Raw genomic sequence first — 15,878 nt, forward strand, 5'->3', positions numbered from 1 at the left:
CTCGGGAAGCTGGAGGACTGAGAACATTAAGAGAGTCTGTCTGTGCTCTGTGAACTTTGCCAGGTGGCAGGGCACACCTCAGGAGCTAGCCCCAGGACCCTCCCCAAACAAACCAAAACAGAACGCATGTGAGAATAATCACAGCAGCGTTGTTCATAACAACTCTGAAAGGGAAGCATTCCAGGGTCCTCGGTGAATGGATAAACAAAACGTGGGCCACGGGCACAGGGGAATGGCACTCAGCAGTGAGACGGAACATGCTTCTGATACATACAAAAACACACAAAAAGTACATGCAAAAACTCAGAAACACGCTGAGCGAAAGATCCAGGTGCACAAGATGACATACTGTGTGAGTCCATCTCTAGGAAACTTCTAGAAAAGGCAAACCTGGAGACAGAACGCGGACCAGTGGTGCGCTGGGGCTGGGAGCCAGGACTGACCACAGATGGGGTATGAGGAAACTTTTGGGTGATGCAAGTGCTTTACAACTGGATTGTGGTGATGGTTGCACAACGATATGAATGTACCACAATCATTATAATAGAATTTTATGGCGTGTAAATGATAAAGCAATCAAGATACAACAACTAAAAAAACACACACCACGCACACCGAAAACCAAGCAACCCGTCCCCCTCCCCCACAAAAAGAAGACCCCTGCTTCATGAACAGTTTAAAGACAAAATCTAAATAGTAGGTGTAACCACTAAAATTTGAATTGGACTGTCCTGTCTGTCTGTCTTTGTCCACTAGTCAGTCACAGAGTCTACAATCCTAATGCTGTAGGAGTTTTAGCCAAAGTTAAATCACCCGATAAGGCTTTTCTCTCAAATGCAGTCAGTAAAGACTTCCAAAAATTAATCAAAGCTTCCACACCTGAACAAACCTAATTCCCTGCCACCCCCTCAAAGCCAAATAGAACAATTCCTTGAAAGAACGTTGGTTAAACAAAAGTTGGCCTCCATTTGCAAACTGACATTAGGAGAACAGGCTCGAGTACAAGATGTTCTGAAGGACGGGATAAGGTCTGGCTCCCACTGAGGAACACTGGATTTCTCTGGGGCAGCCAGCAGAGCTCCGGATTTCCTTCTCTGGAGTCCTGTTCACATTCCCCCTGAGGCTCTAGAACAGCACAAGGTCCCAGGTTTTTGTGGGTCATTTATTAACAGCCCAAGAGGTCTTTTTCTCTCTGAGAACTCTGTCAGTGGTTTGTTTCCCCGACTCAGAGACAAATTCTTCCCCTTGGTGGGGACTGGTTACTCTTACCCTTCCTTGGCTCTCGGTTTCCTTTGTCTTCCAGTTTACTGAAAATAGAAACCCATAGACCAATGGAACAGAATAGAGAACCCAGAAATGGACCCTTGGCTCTTTGGGCAACTAATCTTTGACAAAGCAGGAAAAAACATCTGGTGGAAAAAAGACAGTTTCTTCAATAAATGGTGCTGGGAACACTGGACAGCTACATGCACAAGAATGAAACTTGACCACTCTCTCACACCATACACAAAGATAAACTCCAAATGGATGAAAGACCTCGATGTGAGACAGGAATCCATCAAAATCCTAGAGGAGAACATAGGCAGCAACCTCTTTGACATCAGCCACAGCAACTTTTTTCATGACACATCTCCAAAGGCAAGAGAAACAAAAGAAAAAATGAACTTGTGGGACTTCATCAAGATAAAAAGCTTCTGCACAGCCAAGGAAACAGTCAAAAAAGCTAAGAGGCAGCCCACGGAATGGGAGAAGATATTTGCAAATGACACTACAGATAAAAGACTGGTATCCAAGATCTACAAAAAACTTCGCAAACTCAATACACAAGAAACAATAAACAAATCAAAAAATGGGCAGAAGATATGAACAGACACTTTTCCAATGAAGACATACAAATGGCTAACAGACACATGAAAAAATGTTCAAAATCATTAGCCATCAGGGAAATTCAAATCAAAACCACAATGAGATACCACCTTACGCCAGGTAGAATGGCAAAAATTGACAAGGCAAGAAACAACAAATGTTGGAGAAGATGTGGAGAAAGGGGATCCTTCCTACATTGTTGGTGGGAATGCAGGTTGGTACAGCCACTCTGGAAAACAGTGTGGAGGTCCCTTAAAAAGTTATAAATTGAGCTACCCTATGATCCAGCAATTGCACTACTGGGTATTTACCCCAAAGATACAGACATAGTGAAGAGAAGGGCCATATGCACCCCAATGTTCACAGCAGCATTGTCCACAATAGCTAAATTGTGGAAGGAGCCAAGATGCCCTTCAACAGATGACTGGATTAAGAAGATGTGGTCCATATATATAATGGAATATTACTCAGCCATCAAAAAGAATGATTTCTCAACCAACATTTGATGCAACATGGACGGGACTGGAGGAGATAATGCTAAGTGAAATAAGTCAAACAGAGAAGGAAAATTATCATATGGTTTCACTCATTTATGGAACATAAAAAGTAGGAAGATCGGTAGGAGAAGAAAGGGAAGAATGAAGGGGGGGTAAACAGAAGGGGGAATGAACCATGAGAGACTATGGACTCTGGGAAACAAACTGAGGGTGTCAGAGAGGAGGGGGGTGGGGGATTGGGATAGGCTGGTGATGAGTATTAAGGAGGGCACGTATTGCCTGGTGCACTGGGTGTTATATGCAAGTAATGAATCATGGAACTTTACATAAAAAACTAGGGGTGTACTGTATGGCAACTAACATAATATAATAAAAAAATATTATTAAAAAAAAAATCCCAGACTGGGGAGCACATGGTGTCTGCCCCTCCATTGCCTGAATCCCTGTTTCTCCTCATCCAGGCAATTTAGTTAACCCTTCTCTCCTTCCACCAACCACCAATACAAACAGATAACAAGACCTGCTTCCCGGAGTTTCGCTCTCTCAAGAAAGGGTGATTATTGAGATCTAATCACTGAGGATTCCCAATTAGCTGGGAGGCAGCTTTCAGTATCCTCTAGGACTCTTATGAAAACTGATGTGCCTTTTCTCTACTGAACGTTAAAAAAAAATACTATGAATTACTGGAGTTGTAACAGTTTTTTAATTCACATATTAAAGTGGGGAAAAGTAATAGATAACAAAGGAATTCAAGGGGCGCCTGGGTGGCACAGCGGTTAAGCGTCTGTCTTCGGCTCAGGGCGTGATCCCGGCGTTACGGGATCGAGCCCCACATCAGGCTCTTCCGCTATGGGCCTGCTTCTTCCTCTCCCACTCCCCCTGCTTGTGTTCCCTCTCTCGCTGGCTGTCTCTCTCTGTCGAATAAATAAATAAAATCTTTAAAAAAAAAAAAAAACAAAGGAATTCAATTTGAATGAATTCGAAATGGACAAAAGAACGTGAAATAAAAAGTTAGTCTCCTTCTCTTCCTTGTCCCTACAAGTGGTAGTTACTCTACAGACTGTTTTGTACCTTGTTCTTTTTCATTTGCTAATATACCTTGGATAAGTTCTACATCAAAAGAAAGCTGATTCATTCTTCTTAGCAACACAATATGGATGTATCATAATGTATTTAACCACTTCCCTATTGATGGATGTTTAGGTAGTTTCCAATTTTCTTTCTCAAATAATGTAGCAATAACTTGTGGGCAGACATATTAATTCACATATTTGAGTATAACTGTGGCATAAATACCAAGGAGCGGATTTGCGGGGTCAAAGCTACGTAGAATTGTAACTCTGAGAGAAATTGCCAAATGGCCTTCCAGAAGGATCAGATTAATTTGTACTTTGATCTACAAGCATGGTATGAGAGAGTCATTTTCCCCGCACTCTTGCTAAGATAGTATGTGAAACTTTTTGATCTTCGCCAATACAAGGCTAAAAGCCAGTCTAGTTCCTTTTCCATGAACTATGTGTTCATATCCTTTGCTCATTAGGTTACTGGGTTGTTGGTCTTTTTTTTTTGATTGATTTCTGGGAGCTCTTAGGGAGATTAGCCTTTTGTTTGTAGTATGTGTTGCAAAGACTTTTTCACTTTTTATATAGTTTTTTGGCATACGTAAAATTTTAATTTATGAAAATATACAAATCTTTTTTTTTGGATTCTGGATTTTGTATTTTTAAAGTATATTATTTTTGAAATTTTGTATATTCTAGTATTTTTGTATATCTGAGATTTTAATCAGTACTTGTAACCCTGGTGCCACCATCTGCCTGCATCTCTCTTCTGAAAGCTGGAGAGGAGAAGCTCCTTGATTCTACGCTACAACCTGGTTTCCATCTGTAGGATGCCTTGTCGGCTTTACAGTGGTTTCATGGGTGTTATTTTTGCTCTTCTTGATTTGACTGTAGAGTCTATGAAAACATGAACCGCATCTTAAGTTTCTGTATCCCCCTATCTACTCAGCACCTAGTAGAAACTTGGAACTAAACGTGGTTCTATTTATAGCATTCCATACTTTTGAAGGGGGGAGAAGGGAACTCTAAAGTGGTTGAGGATCATTTTTTTCTGTGCCCCAAAGCCTGAGTCTTCCGGTCACCTTTGGGTTGACAGCTTCTCTTTGGCTGTTAGATTCAGATAGGTTTCGTTCATGAGCCATGTGGAGAGAACTCCTTACCAATTAAGCAAATGCGATCATTCACAGCACCCTTGAAAAAAATCAAAAGAAAACAAAAAACCCCTCCCTTTTGGGAGAAGCTCTAGTTTCTCCTGAAGGTTTTATCAAAGAACCAAAATTTGCTCGTTTGCCCTAATTCAGTGGAAGTTAGGCACTCCAGACACAGGCTAGGTCCAGGGGCATTAAGTTGGATGTAAACCAAAGACTGCCCAGGAATTAAGGCTTATTTTGAAGAAGATGCCAGTTAAGGAAACAGTGGGACCCAAGATGCACCTTTGAAGACCAGACTTAACATCAGAATCAAGGAGAAGACAGGGCCATGAGAGGCAGAATCACCGCTGTGGGTGACAAAGGGGTCTACCCAGAAGAGGTGGCCTGAGGCGGTCTCCTCCGACAAGTGCCCGCCAATGAATGGAAAAGAGCAACAAGCACGACACTGGGATAAAATCACCCTGTGCACTTGGAGGGCCCATGACTCAGTTTCTATTCCCGACATCTGGCAGGTTAAGTGCTGACTCGCAACTCCACGAACAGGCCAAGCAGGGCCAAGGAAGGGGCAGAAATTCAGAGGACTTATTTCGCCACTCAGTTGTCCCAGTAAACTTCGGGTGGCAGATGGGCACTTACTGGGAGTTGCTGACCAGCTGGGGTCTTTATTTATGCAGATGGTCCCTCTTTCTCATCAGCAAAGACTTATTCAGCCCTGCAGTAGGGAGTGCGGGGTGCACCATCCTGGGGTCCCGGGTTATTCATGAGAACCTGCTCTGAACCTTGGCTCGGACGCTCCTTCCTTCCTAAGCATTGAGGATTCCAACTCTGTGAGCCACTCTCCTCTTGTTCCTTATTCGTGTGAAAGGAGAGGGGCGGCACACACCATGCTGGGCGGGAAGACCCCGAGAGACTCCTGCTAACTCAGGGGCAGTTGACCATGCTTGTTAGAAACTAAAAGGTGAAAATCCAAGGACAGTATACATTCATTGGTCTAACCCTGCGGAGCTAAACAGATTATATAAATTAACCCTCATTCTGAGAACTAAATGACTCAGTTCTCCACTTCCAGGACTTCACATTGAAAACAGGAGAGAAAGAAGAGCCTTGGTGGCTCAGTCGGTTAAGCGTCTGCCTTCGGCTCAGGTCATGATCCTGGGGTCCTGGGATGGAGCCTGCATCTAGCTCCCTGCTCGGTGGGGAGCCTGCTTCTCCCTCTGCCTCTGCCTCTACCCGGCTCCCCTGCCCCCCGCACATTCTCTCTCTCTAATAAATAAATAAAATCTTAAAAAAAAAAGAAGAGTAAATGTATCTTACTTTGGGATTCAAGTCAAAGAAGGTGTAGTATTTAAATCGTAAGAGCAGCTGCTCTTCCTCCTGGATGCCCTGTTCCATAAGGGAGCGTGAGGAGTCCAGCCAACTAGAAAACAATGGGATGAGTTTTAAAAGTTAATCAATTTGACACACATATATTATAGTACTACCTAATATGTTCATATACATATTTACATTTATATACATGTATTTACATTTATATACATATAGATGCAGATGTACACATGTGTGTGTGTGTGTATTTCCTTGAACAAAGTCCGAGTAAGTAATATAACCAAAAACCTGTAAGGGAGAGGACTTGATAATACCTTATATCTGCATTTTATTTTATAGCTTTTATAACTTTCCAAGTGCTTTTTGTACGTATATTTTGTTTTCACTGATACTTTAAAGTAACCCCGTGAAGGAGTCAAGGCAGTTTGTATTTTCTCAGTTTTATGGGTGAGAAAATGGTGTCTTAGGGACATTAAGTTCTGTGTTCAAGGTCATGTGCTTTGTCGTGGAACCAGAATGAAAACCTGTACTTGCTGACTTCCCCACACCCCCTCTCCTCCCCACCGGCAGGTCTGACTCAATGCTGGGACTGTCTTATTGGCTAGAACTTCTGTCGCGATGGAAATATTCTCTACTGCCCTGTCCGACAGAGTACCCCCTAGTCACACGTGGCTACTGAAGATTGAAATGTGGCTAGTGCCACACTTTAATTTTAATTAAATTCAAATTTAAATGGAACTGTGCACCTGTGGCTAGTGACTCCTGCACCGGCGGGTACGGTTCTAGAGGTGAAAAATAAAGGCTGGGCAGTGGTGAGGGGCGGAGGGGTGCAGAATAAAAGTGAGCCCCAGAATGAGGCAGGGATGAATGCCATCCAGTCCCATGGAGTGAAGATGCTTGAATGTCTATTACACCAGGCCTTGGGGGGAAATAAGGGTGGCTGAAATACAACCTCTGGACAGTCCCGTGGGGGACAGTGAGCCTCATAATAGAGGAACATGGTGAGAGAAAAGCGAAACAGAGCCAAGTCCTTACCCTGCGTTAAGCTTGGCTTTGTCAACCAGAGACCGAGGCTGGTACATATCAGCCAGCGCTTCTGGTGACTGGGGGGGTTGGCTGAATGCGAGGATGCTGCAGTTTTGTTCCGTCAAAGGGCTGTCGCTGAACCAAGTCATGGTGGAGGACGCCGGCGTTCCGCTGACGGGGTCGTACGTGGGGGTCATGGTTTTACTGTATAAGCCAGGACTTACTGCAAGGCAAAGGGAAGCGTGCACTAGGATATGAGATTCAGGGGGAGGGATCTTTGGAAAAATAGGTAATAATATTGCTTATACTAAAATGGATTTTGAATTTAGATATTTGTAACATTTAAATGAGTTATGACTGATGGGAGAGGAGTTTTTAGCTCCTGGGAAGGCAGAGAACTCATAGGCCGCAAAAGCTCCGAAAACCAACCCAGACAAACGTTGGGGACTATCTCCTTGTCAGTAATTCAAAATTCTATTTCAGCAGTGAGCTTTGGCACTGTCAGAAAACAGAAGCTCTCACAACAGTGCATGTGCAGACTCTATTTTGGGGCAAATCCTTTAAACAAATAAGAATACTTGCCAATTTTAAGAACCCAGCTAGTTGCTGGTTTATAAATCACCTGGTCTGTGTAAGGAAATGCAAAAAATGCCTTTTATTCTTTGCACTGGAATCTACTATGCAAGAAGACATTGTTGCAAGTAAGCTAGAGACTGATTTGCTTTTATATAAAAAGATAAGGATAATGTCTTTCCAGATTTTTTACCTGCCCTCCTGTTACATGCCCGACGCAAAATTTAAATTGAATTCAGGCAAGAGTCACATGAAGATAGAATCAGGAAGAGAAAAATATTATGTGAGTGATCCAACTAATGTCTTTTCCTCCCAAATTCACAGCCGATTCCCCTAAAGTTTTGCGTTCGTCAGCAACATAATATACACAGTTAAAACGTCAGTAGAACATGTGATTCTTGATCTCAGGGTCGTGAGTTCAAGCCCCACGCTGGGCATGGAGCCTACTTAAAAAAAATAATGAGCTCTAAAACAAACCTTATTAAAAAAATTCTGTGAGTCCTAAAATTAATTGCATATCCTTTCTTCATCACAGGAATCCTGCAATTTTAGTCCTTTGGGGGCAAGGGGAGAGGAGGGAAGGGAAGACAAGGGAAAGAGGAGCAGAAGGAGGGAGATTTCTTGGGATTTAAGAAATCCTTGGATTCAAGAATGAAACACAATAATAAAACGCCTGTCACAAATCATACCTGGTGGACCTGAAGTCGTTGGGGAACCCTCCAGGTTTAATATATCTTCAATTATGGGCTCCTTGTTACTTTTGTCTTTTTTTTTCTTCTTTTTAAAATAGTCACCAGAAGGCTTTAACAAGGAAAGTTCTTCTGATCTTCTAATATCTAACAAATAAATATAAAGAGCAATGAAAAACTACCAAAGAGTAAAAAGAGGGGGCGCCTGGCTGGCTCAGTTGGAGGGGCATGCCACTCTTGACCTTAGGGTTGTGAGTTCGAGCCCCACGTTGGGCATAGAGATTACCAAAAATTAAATAAAATAAAACTTAAAAAAAAAGGTAAAAAGAAAATTCCTTCTAAGACTCAGAGTCATGCTGGGCATCTGAAATCATTTCTCAGGAAATTCCTGAGAAGTTAACAGAACTAAATTATACCCGTTTGGAAGAAACAGAAGGGGACTAGAGACTCCTAAAATGGGTATGTGTGTGTGTGGGGGGGTGTCAAAGAGTGGAGGGAGATTTAGTCTAATAAAATTCCTCATTGTTTTTTTATTTTTATTTATTTATTTTTAAAGATTTTATTTATTTATTCGACAGAGATAGAGACAGCCAGCGAGAGAGGGAACACAGCAGGGGGAGTGGGAGAGGAAGAGCAGGCTCCCAGCAGAGGAGCCTGATGTGGGGCTCGATCCCATAACACCGGGATCACGCCCTGAGCTGAAGGCAGGCGCTTAACCGCTGTGCCACCCAGGCGCCCCCCTCATTGTTTTTTTAATTTATTATGAAAATATTTCAAAGATATCCAAAGCAAAGAGAATTGTATAATGGCCCCCTTATGTTTCCATGAGCCAGCTTCAACCACTACCAGCACCTAGCTGTTCCTGTGTTATCTATTTACTACCAATTTTTCCCTCCCTCTCTTTTTCTCTTCTTTCAGTTTTTAAAAAATATATACATTTTTTTAAAGATTTTATTTATTTATTTGAGAGAGAGAGAGAGAGTGAGAAAGAGCACAAGAGTCGGGTGAGGGGCAAAGGGAGAAGCAGATGCCCCCTGAGCAGGAATCGATCCTAGAACTCTTGGGATCGTGACCTGAGCCGAAGGCAGACGCTTAACCGACTGAGCCACTGAGGCACCCTTCAGTTTTGTTTTGTTTTGTTTTGTTTCCAAATAACAACCAAGAACCCCACTTTTCTCTTTATAGAACATAGATCCTGAAAGCCTTTCTTTTACACTGCGCCCAGTCGCTAATTTCATCCCTACAGCAGACAGCATCGGTACCCTGACTCTTCGTGGCCCTCACCACTTCTTTGCACTCTGAGGCGACTTCCCGTGGCAGCTAGGACAAGGGTCTCTCTGCCTGAGGGCTTGCTCTGACTGCCGCAGTCCGCACTGCCCAAATGCCGATGTAACAGGCCACACAAGTTCAGAGAATTAACACTCCCCAAGAGCAGCCCTCAGCGACTGACAGGAGTGGTATAGTAACACTCCCGCTCCCGCACCCCTTGGGCGGACTAGTTCTGAGGCACGTTGACGTTGTCTCCCAGAAGCCCCCAAATGCAACTGGATTGGTGACACTCTCTTATGGGTGGCCTTCTCCTTCCAGTCTTAACTTCCTCACCTCCAACCAGTGTTTTCTGGAATCACCTCCCCCCCCAAAAATAAATGTTTGTCCTTGAATTCTTATCTCAGGGTCTGCCTCTGGAGCACTTAAACCAAGGTGATTCCCAGTTTTCTCTATTAGTCAAATACAATTAAACCCGCATTGCCGATCAGAACTCCTGATAACCATTAACCACACGGAGCTGCTCTGTGATTCCAAGTAGGAGCCAAGGAATGTGGATGTTAGAGTCTGAAAGCAGCTTTCCTGGAGGCAAATGCACCGATTCCATAGGTGCTGCCATTTTCCAGTTCAAACACTGCTTCGTGCTGAGGCTGAGCCTAGCAGTTCAGCTCCATCCTCTTCCCCGTAACCAAGGATGCTTGGTTGTCAGGTTGCAAACACACCTGTGCCCATTCCAAATGCATAATTTATATGTGAGACCAGGAGATGAATCAGAATTTACAGTAGGAGCCTTAGAAACAAAACAACAAAACCAAACCAAACCTCCATTTCCAAGTCCAAGATTGGTGTCTTGTCTTTTCTTTGTGAGAAAACCCATCATATTGCTAAATTTGATTTAGTTTCAGTTGAACAGATATAAAAAAAAAACAATGATTAGAAATGCCAGGTTGAGCCCTTTAGAACAACTATCAAGATATGATCTGGAAAAGAGAAGAATTCTGTCTGACTGCTTCTATATATTTTGTAGCCTCAAGTTTTTGGTCCCGGCCACAATGTGTGTTTCCAGTCTACTGTGGACTGGGTTTTATTTAATTGTTTCCTTTGTTTTCCAATCCTCGTTGGAATATTACTGGAATTGTGTCTCGGTGCTTGCCATTTGCCCTCCATGCACCAGGGGCAACTGCTAGTGAGCTGTGTAATGGAAGGTTCCATTTACTTGTTCACTTTACAGTTAATGAGCAGCGAACATGTGCCAGGCGTTGTGCTATGTTTTAGGAACCCGGGCATGCTCAAGTAATGGTTTTTTCTTCACCCTATATAATACCTAGCAGTCCCCACCGCCCAACATTGGGCATATACTGTTAGCGCTTTTCTTTTTTTCTCTACCAAATATCTCCTTTTAACATCTTATTTTTAAATTCTTTTTACATTCACTCTTTCTTTTATGTCTCTGTATCCCAGAATGTAAGTTCAAGAAGGGAAGGGGTTTTGGACTATTTTTATTGCTAACCAATAATACCTAGTAATAATAACCTAGTACTAACCACCTAATAATAATAGTAATAATAACTTGGTACCAATAATAACCTAGTACTCGCCACAATGCCTGCCTAATCGGTACATATTTATTGAAGGAATTAATGAACGGTTTAATGAGGAAGATAGAGTTTAATGGGGAAGACAGATCACTCAATCATATACTGTAAACACTGTATTCAAATGCCAAATCTTAGCCTTGGAACCAAAGAATGTAACTACACACTTTCAAAAAAATATAAAACAATAAAGCCTTCATGACGCAGAGTTTGCTTCCATTATGGAAGTTCCCCAAATACATGGTTTGGGCAGTGTTGTCCCTAATGATTGTCAATACCATAAGAATTAGTTTTCAATCCATAATTAAGTGTACCTTCCTGCTTAAAATAAATTCCACAAATACAGATATTTACTGTAGTGAACTGTTAGTAAAGCAATTAAGACATTGCAACACCATTATGTCAAAAACAATAAAGATACATCAGCTCTTTGGTGATGATGATTGGAACTCTTTCTTGTTTGTCTTAAATATAATGATGATATTAGTATGGCTTAGAGGAATGGATTTTTGGGGGGGAATCTTAACGGGTTTGTTTCTTCTGTTTACAGCTCTATTTGAAATAGTGTTAAGCTCTGTGGAAATGCATCTGATTTACTACAATAATGTCCCATTTGGTTTAACTCTACTTACATGGCTTAAGTTCCCAGAAAAAGCTTGTAAAGTATGCCTCCTAGTAAGGGAAGTGTTCTGTAAAGCCAACCGCTTGTAGGCAGAAAGCACACATAATTTTCCTGTCCTCCTTTACCAACAGTCCAAAGGGCACGGGGCCCTCCAGGGTACTCACTCAGGATTTTGCAGATATCACTGACGGCTTTAAAGACCACAGCCGAGAAGCTGACTCGCAATCTCACCGTCTTCACATTGGGCAGGCGGAGGCGAAGCATTTTGTGCTGAGGGGTGAAGAGAAGCTTTGCATCTGCCTGGACTCCATACTTGTCCAGAGTCCAGTGCGTTTTCAGAAGCCAGCAATGTTTCTGTTCCCACCAAAGGGCAAAGTCTGACCAGTCTTGGGCTATGTCTGCAAAAATGGAAAATACAATGAAGTGAAATGAGCGAGAGCGGAAACATGCAAATGGTCTTCAGCTCCGCATCTCCTTTTACAACCCAAGGCTCACCAAGCCTTGGACTCTCTTCAAAGTCTCTAAGGTGGGGCAGGTAGAAAACAGAGACTGAACCTTATCATGATTATATTTGAACACAGTGAAAGGAACAGAATCACACACATTTTGTTCTTGATAAAATAGCTGGAGTTCTTTTCCCTAAAGTCCCTTCAGTGCCATGGTCCTTTCTGGGAAAGCCAGGACCATTTGACTTTAATCAAGATTATTTCCCTACTAGAAATGAATCTTTACACCGTTGGATCACAAAGGAATATCATTTACTCCCAAAGTCTGTACAGAAGGACTATAAAGTCGACATACCCCCCCCACTCTATAATGTCCAGCTCTCTTATCAACACCACCAGATTCCCAGTTTCCAAAGTATCTACACTGAGATCAGCTGAATATTTTCTCTCTCCCAATGTCAGCGTCAACATGGACTCTGTTCCCTCCTTCCATGCTGACATCAAAGTTGAATCTTTTCCCTTTGTCAATGTTGGAATCAATATTCAATCTTTCATTTGTTTTTTAAAAAATGTTTCTTTTTCTCTCATTCTCTCACTTTATGTTAGAAAACCTTTTTTCCAACGCTGTTAGAAGTATAAATGGTGTAACTATTTTAGAAATTCTATTATGCAGTAATTCCTCTCTGAGCTATACTCCAACAGAAATGCCTCTATGTACTCATGAAATACATGTACCATAGCAGCCCTATCTGTAAGAGGCTGAAAATGGAAACAACCCAAATGCCCATCAATAGGTAAATGGATAAATTGTGGCATCATCATATGACGGAATATCAGACAGTCATGAGAGTAAATTAACCAAAACTATATGCAACAATATGGGTAAATCTCACACATACAACCTTAAGTGAAAGAAAGCACATGCGTAAGAGTATGTCCTACATGAGTGCACCTATGTACAGTTTAAAAACATGGAAAATTATTCCTATGGTGTTGGAAGTCAGGATAGTGGTTTCCCTTCGTGGGGCAGTGACGGGGCGGGGGTGGGGGTCAGGCATGATACTTGGGTGGGGGGAGTCAGTAACATTCTATTTCTTGATCTGAGTGGAAGTTACATGACAGTGAAAATTCGTTGAGCAGTACATTTAATGATAATTGCACTTTTCTGTGTACATAATATACTTTAATGAAGACTTACTTTAAAAAGTCTCTATCTCATCAGGGTAATGAAAAGCCAACATCTGGCCAAACTTGGATAGAAGGTAAAAACAAGTAAGAGAAAATAGAACACTATTAAGTTCTAGGTTGATCATGTTGATTCCTGATATGAAGACTGACACTTAACGACTTCTCTTTCTTTGCTTAAACAGGGAGAGTCACAAATGGTGGATATGTGTTAAAAGACACATTAGCACTGAGCTGACTTCATCACTGAGCAAGCAAACAATAACAAAGAGAATCAACACAGTAATCTAATGCCATGCCACCTAAAGTCGCCTTAGATGCCACCAGTGGGATGAGCCTGTGGAAACATGGTTTCATACCTACTGGGGAGCTTTCGCTTGCCACCAAAGACTCCAGTTTGTACAAGAGTGGTTAGGGGGTTCAGTTTATTGCTTTTGCAGGATGCTCAATTTCTCTTCTTCCTGTGGGAAGGGGCTTGTTCTCTGAGCCATTACAAGATAAATAAGCAGAAAAACTTAGATGAGCAGACAACCTAGATGAGCCATTTACTGTTAATGCAATAGACAGGGTTTCAAATACAGGGAAACCGTAAAGAAGCAGTAACTTACTGATCTGTTCTACTAACTTGAGCATTACCCCCCCAATGTGCAGGTCTCCGGACACTCTCAGGGTGACATCTTTCTGCTCCTCCTCGTTTGGATGGTCAACTCTGACGACAAGCTCCCAAGAACCAGATGCAAAGTCGCTGGATGAGAGCATCATGGCAAAGGCAGGCGTCTGCCGCACAAAAAGGCAGACAGAGATCAGAATGTGAGCAGGAAGCTGGAACTTGCCAGTAGACCCTGCGGGGCAAAACGTTTCCTCATTTTAGCCTCTTCTTCCAAACTCTGCGGGGTTCCCAGTGCTCCATATTAAATTCAACATCTTAACTTAAAGACAGAAGGTCCTATAAAAATGGTCTCGAGCCTTCCAAACTTATGTAACTTTATCTTTCCACAGCCACTTGCCTATTTATTTTCTGTGCCTACCCAATACATTCATCTTCACTTTCTGTCTCTATTGACTTCTCTCGACTTTCTCTGAACGATTGTGTCAATAGGCAACAAATCATGGGAATCCTTGAGATCTTAAAAAAAAACCAAACCAACTTCACTGAAGTGTAATTTGCATATAACAAAATGCATAGATCTTTTTTTAAGTAGGTTCCATGCCCAGCATGGAGCCAAACATGGGGCTTGAACTCACGACTCTGAGATCAAGACCTGAGCTGAGATCAACAGTCAGACGCTCAACCAACTGAGCCACCCAGGCGCCTCTGCATAGATTCTTTTTTGAGTATAGTTGACACGCAATGTTACATTAGTTTCAGGTGTACAATATGATGGTTCAGCAACTCTATATGTCATGCTGTGCTCACCACAAAAATGCACAGATTTTAAATATACAGTTTGATGCCTTTGTTATATGCAAATTACTCATTGATAAAGTTTTAGACAAGGACGCTGTTAAAATTTTCCTCTATCTATATTATTACATTCCTCCCATAAATATTGATGACATCTTCTGGCATGAAAATTCAAAAAATGGAAGTAGAGCAAAATAGTTTCTATTTCAGTCATATATTATATAGTTTTGCCTTGAATGCATATGAAGATACACATCGTTAATTACTGTCGTGTATTTGACTCCTTGAGCTACCATTTAATATAAAAGTTGATAAGTTAAATGCATCAGTTTAAGTTTTCGGACATACCTCTGGCAAAAGATTTAAAAAGGAGTGACAGACATACAAAGCCCACTCTTCAAGATACAGACGGGGTGAGAACTTCAAAATCCAAGTTTTCCTCGTATTGGAGGAAGGGGTATTAAGTAAGCTACGCACTATTGAGACTGAAATGTGTCAGGGGGTAATAAGAACACAGGAATCTGAAATTGGCAGAACTTTAAATGATGGCTCTTACTTTAAAACAGAAAACACATGACACTACCACTCCTGACTATTTTAATATTTAAAAGAAAAATCAGTCATTTAAACGTTAACACATCTTTTTCACTTCACTATGTAAAGACAGCGTATGAGACGTCCATGTTTTCATAAGGCCTATTTTTGAGAAACATCAGTGTACTCAAACTCCTAGCGAGGGGCTTCTCCAAGGGAAAGTGCATGAGTCCCCTGGGGTCTTATTCACCCCAGGTTCTGTTCAGCAAGGTGTGTGTGTGGGGGGGTGGAGAGGTGGAGACCCTGCACTGATAACAAGCTCCAGGTAGCACTGGTCTGTGGCTCACACTTCGGAGTCCAAACAGCTATGTGAAAAATTAGCTTCAGGACTCCGTTCTGCCCTTCAGTCTACCCAAGTCAATATTAAGCCAGGGACTGTGGTGACACCTGAGGAACATTATTTTTAATGATCCATAATTACACCACCAGTGACATACCAGTGTTGTGTGCATTTGAAACTGTCCACATGTGAAAGCATAAGAGAATCTCAAAATACACAAAAAAGATACACTGCAAATCTGGATGGGTTTAAGGCAAATTTTATTTGTTCAAGTCAAATTCAAGAGTTCAGAAGTC

General features: G+C 41.9%; 1 protein-coding gene across 3 annotated transcripts in view; it reads right to left on the bottom strand.

Moving 5' to 3' along the window:
• FERMT1 (FERM domain containing kindlin 1) overlaps positions 1-15,878 on the bottom strand; it is a 36,920-nt gene that overhangs the window by 19,523 nt on the left and 1,519 nt on the right. Inside the window, exons 1-6 of one of the 3 annotated variants that reach the window (XM_087853746.1) lie at positions 13,912-14,001; positions 13,663-13,785; positions 11,837-12,070; positions 8,190-8,336; positions 6,937-7,150; positions 5,890-5,992 (exon numbers count right to left, since the gene is read on the bottom strand). In XM_087853746.1, coding sequence (XP_087709872.1) covers positions 5,890-5,992; positions 6,937-7,150; positions 8,190-8,336; positions 11,837-11,936 — 564 coding nt within the window. In that variant the 5' untranslated portion in view covers positions 11,937-12,070; positions 13,663-13,785; positions 13,912-14,001. Of the gene's footprint in view, positions 1-5,889; positions 5,993-6,936; positions 7,151-8,189; positions 8,337-11,836; positions 12,071-13,662; positions 13,786-13,911; positions 14,146-15,878 lie in introns of those variants that run through there. The other 2 variants (XM_045808851.2, XM_045808846.2) reach the window with 2 other exon arrangements.

This window comes from Ursus americanus, chromosome 22, assembly GCF_024610735.1.
Source record: "Ursus americanus isolate L20-20 chromosome 22, mUrsAme1.1.p, whole genome shotgun sequence".
NCBI lineage: Eukaryota > Metazoa > Chordata > Mammalia > Carnivora > Ursidae > Ursus > Ursus americanus.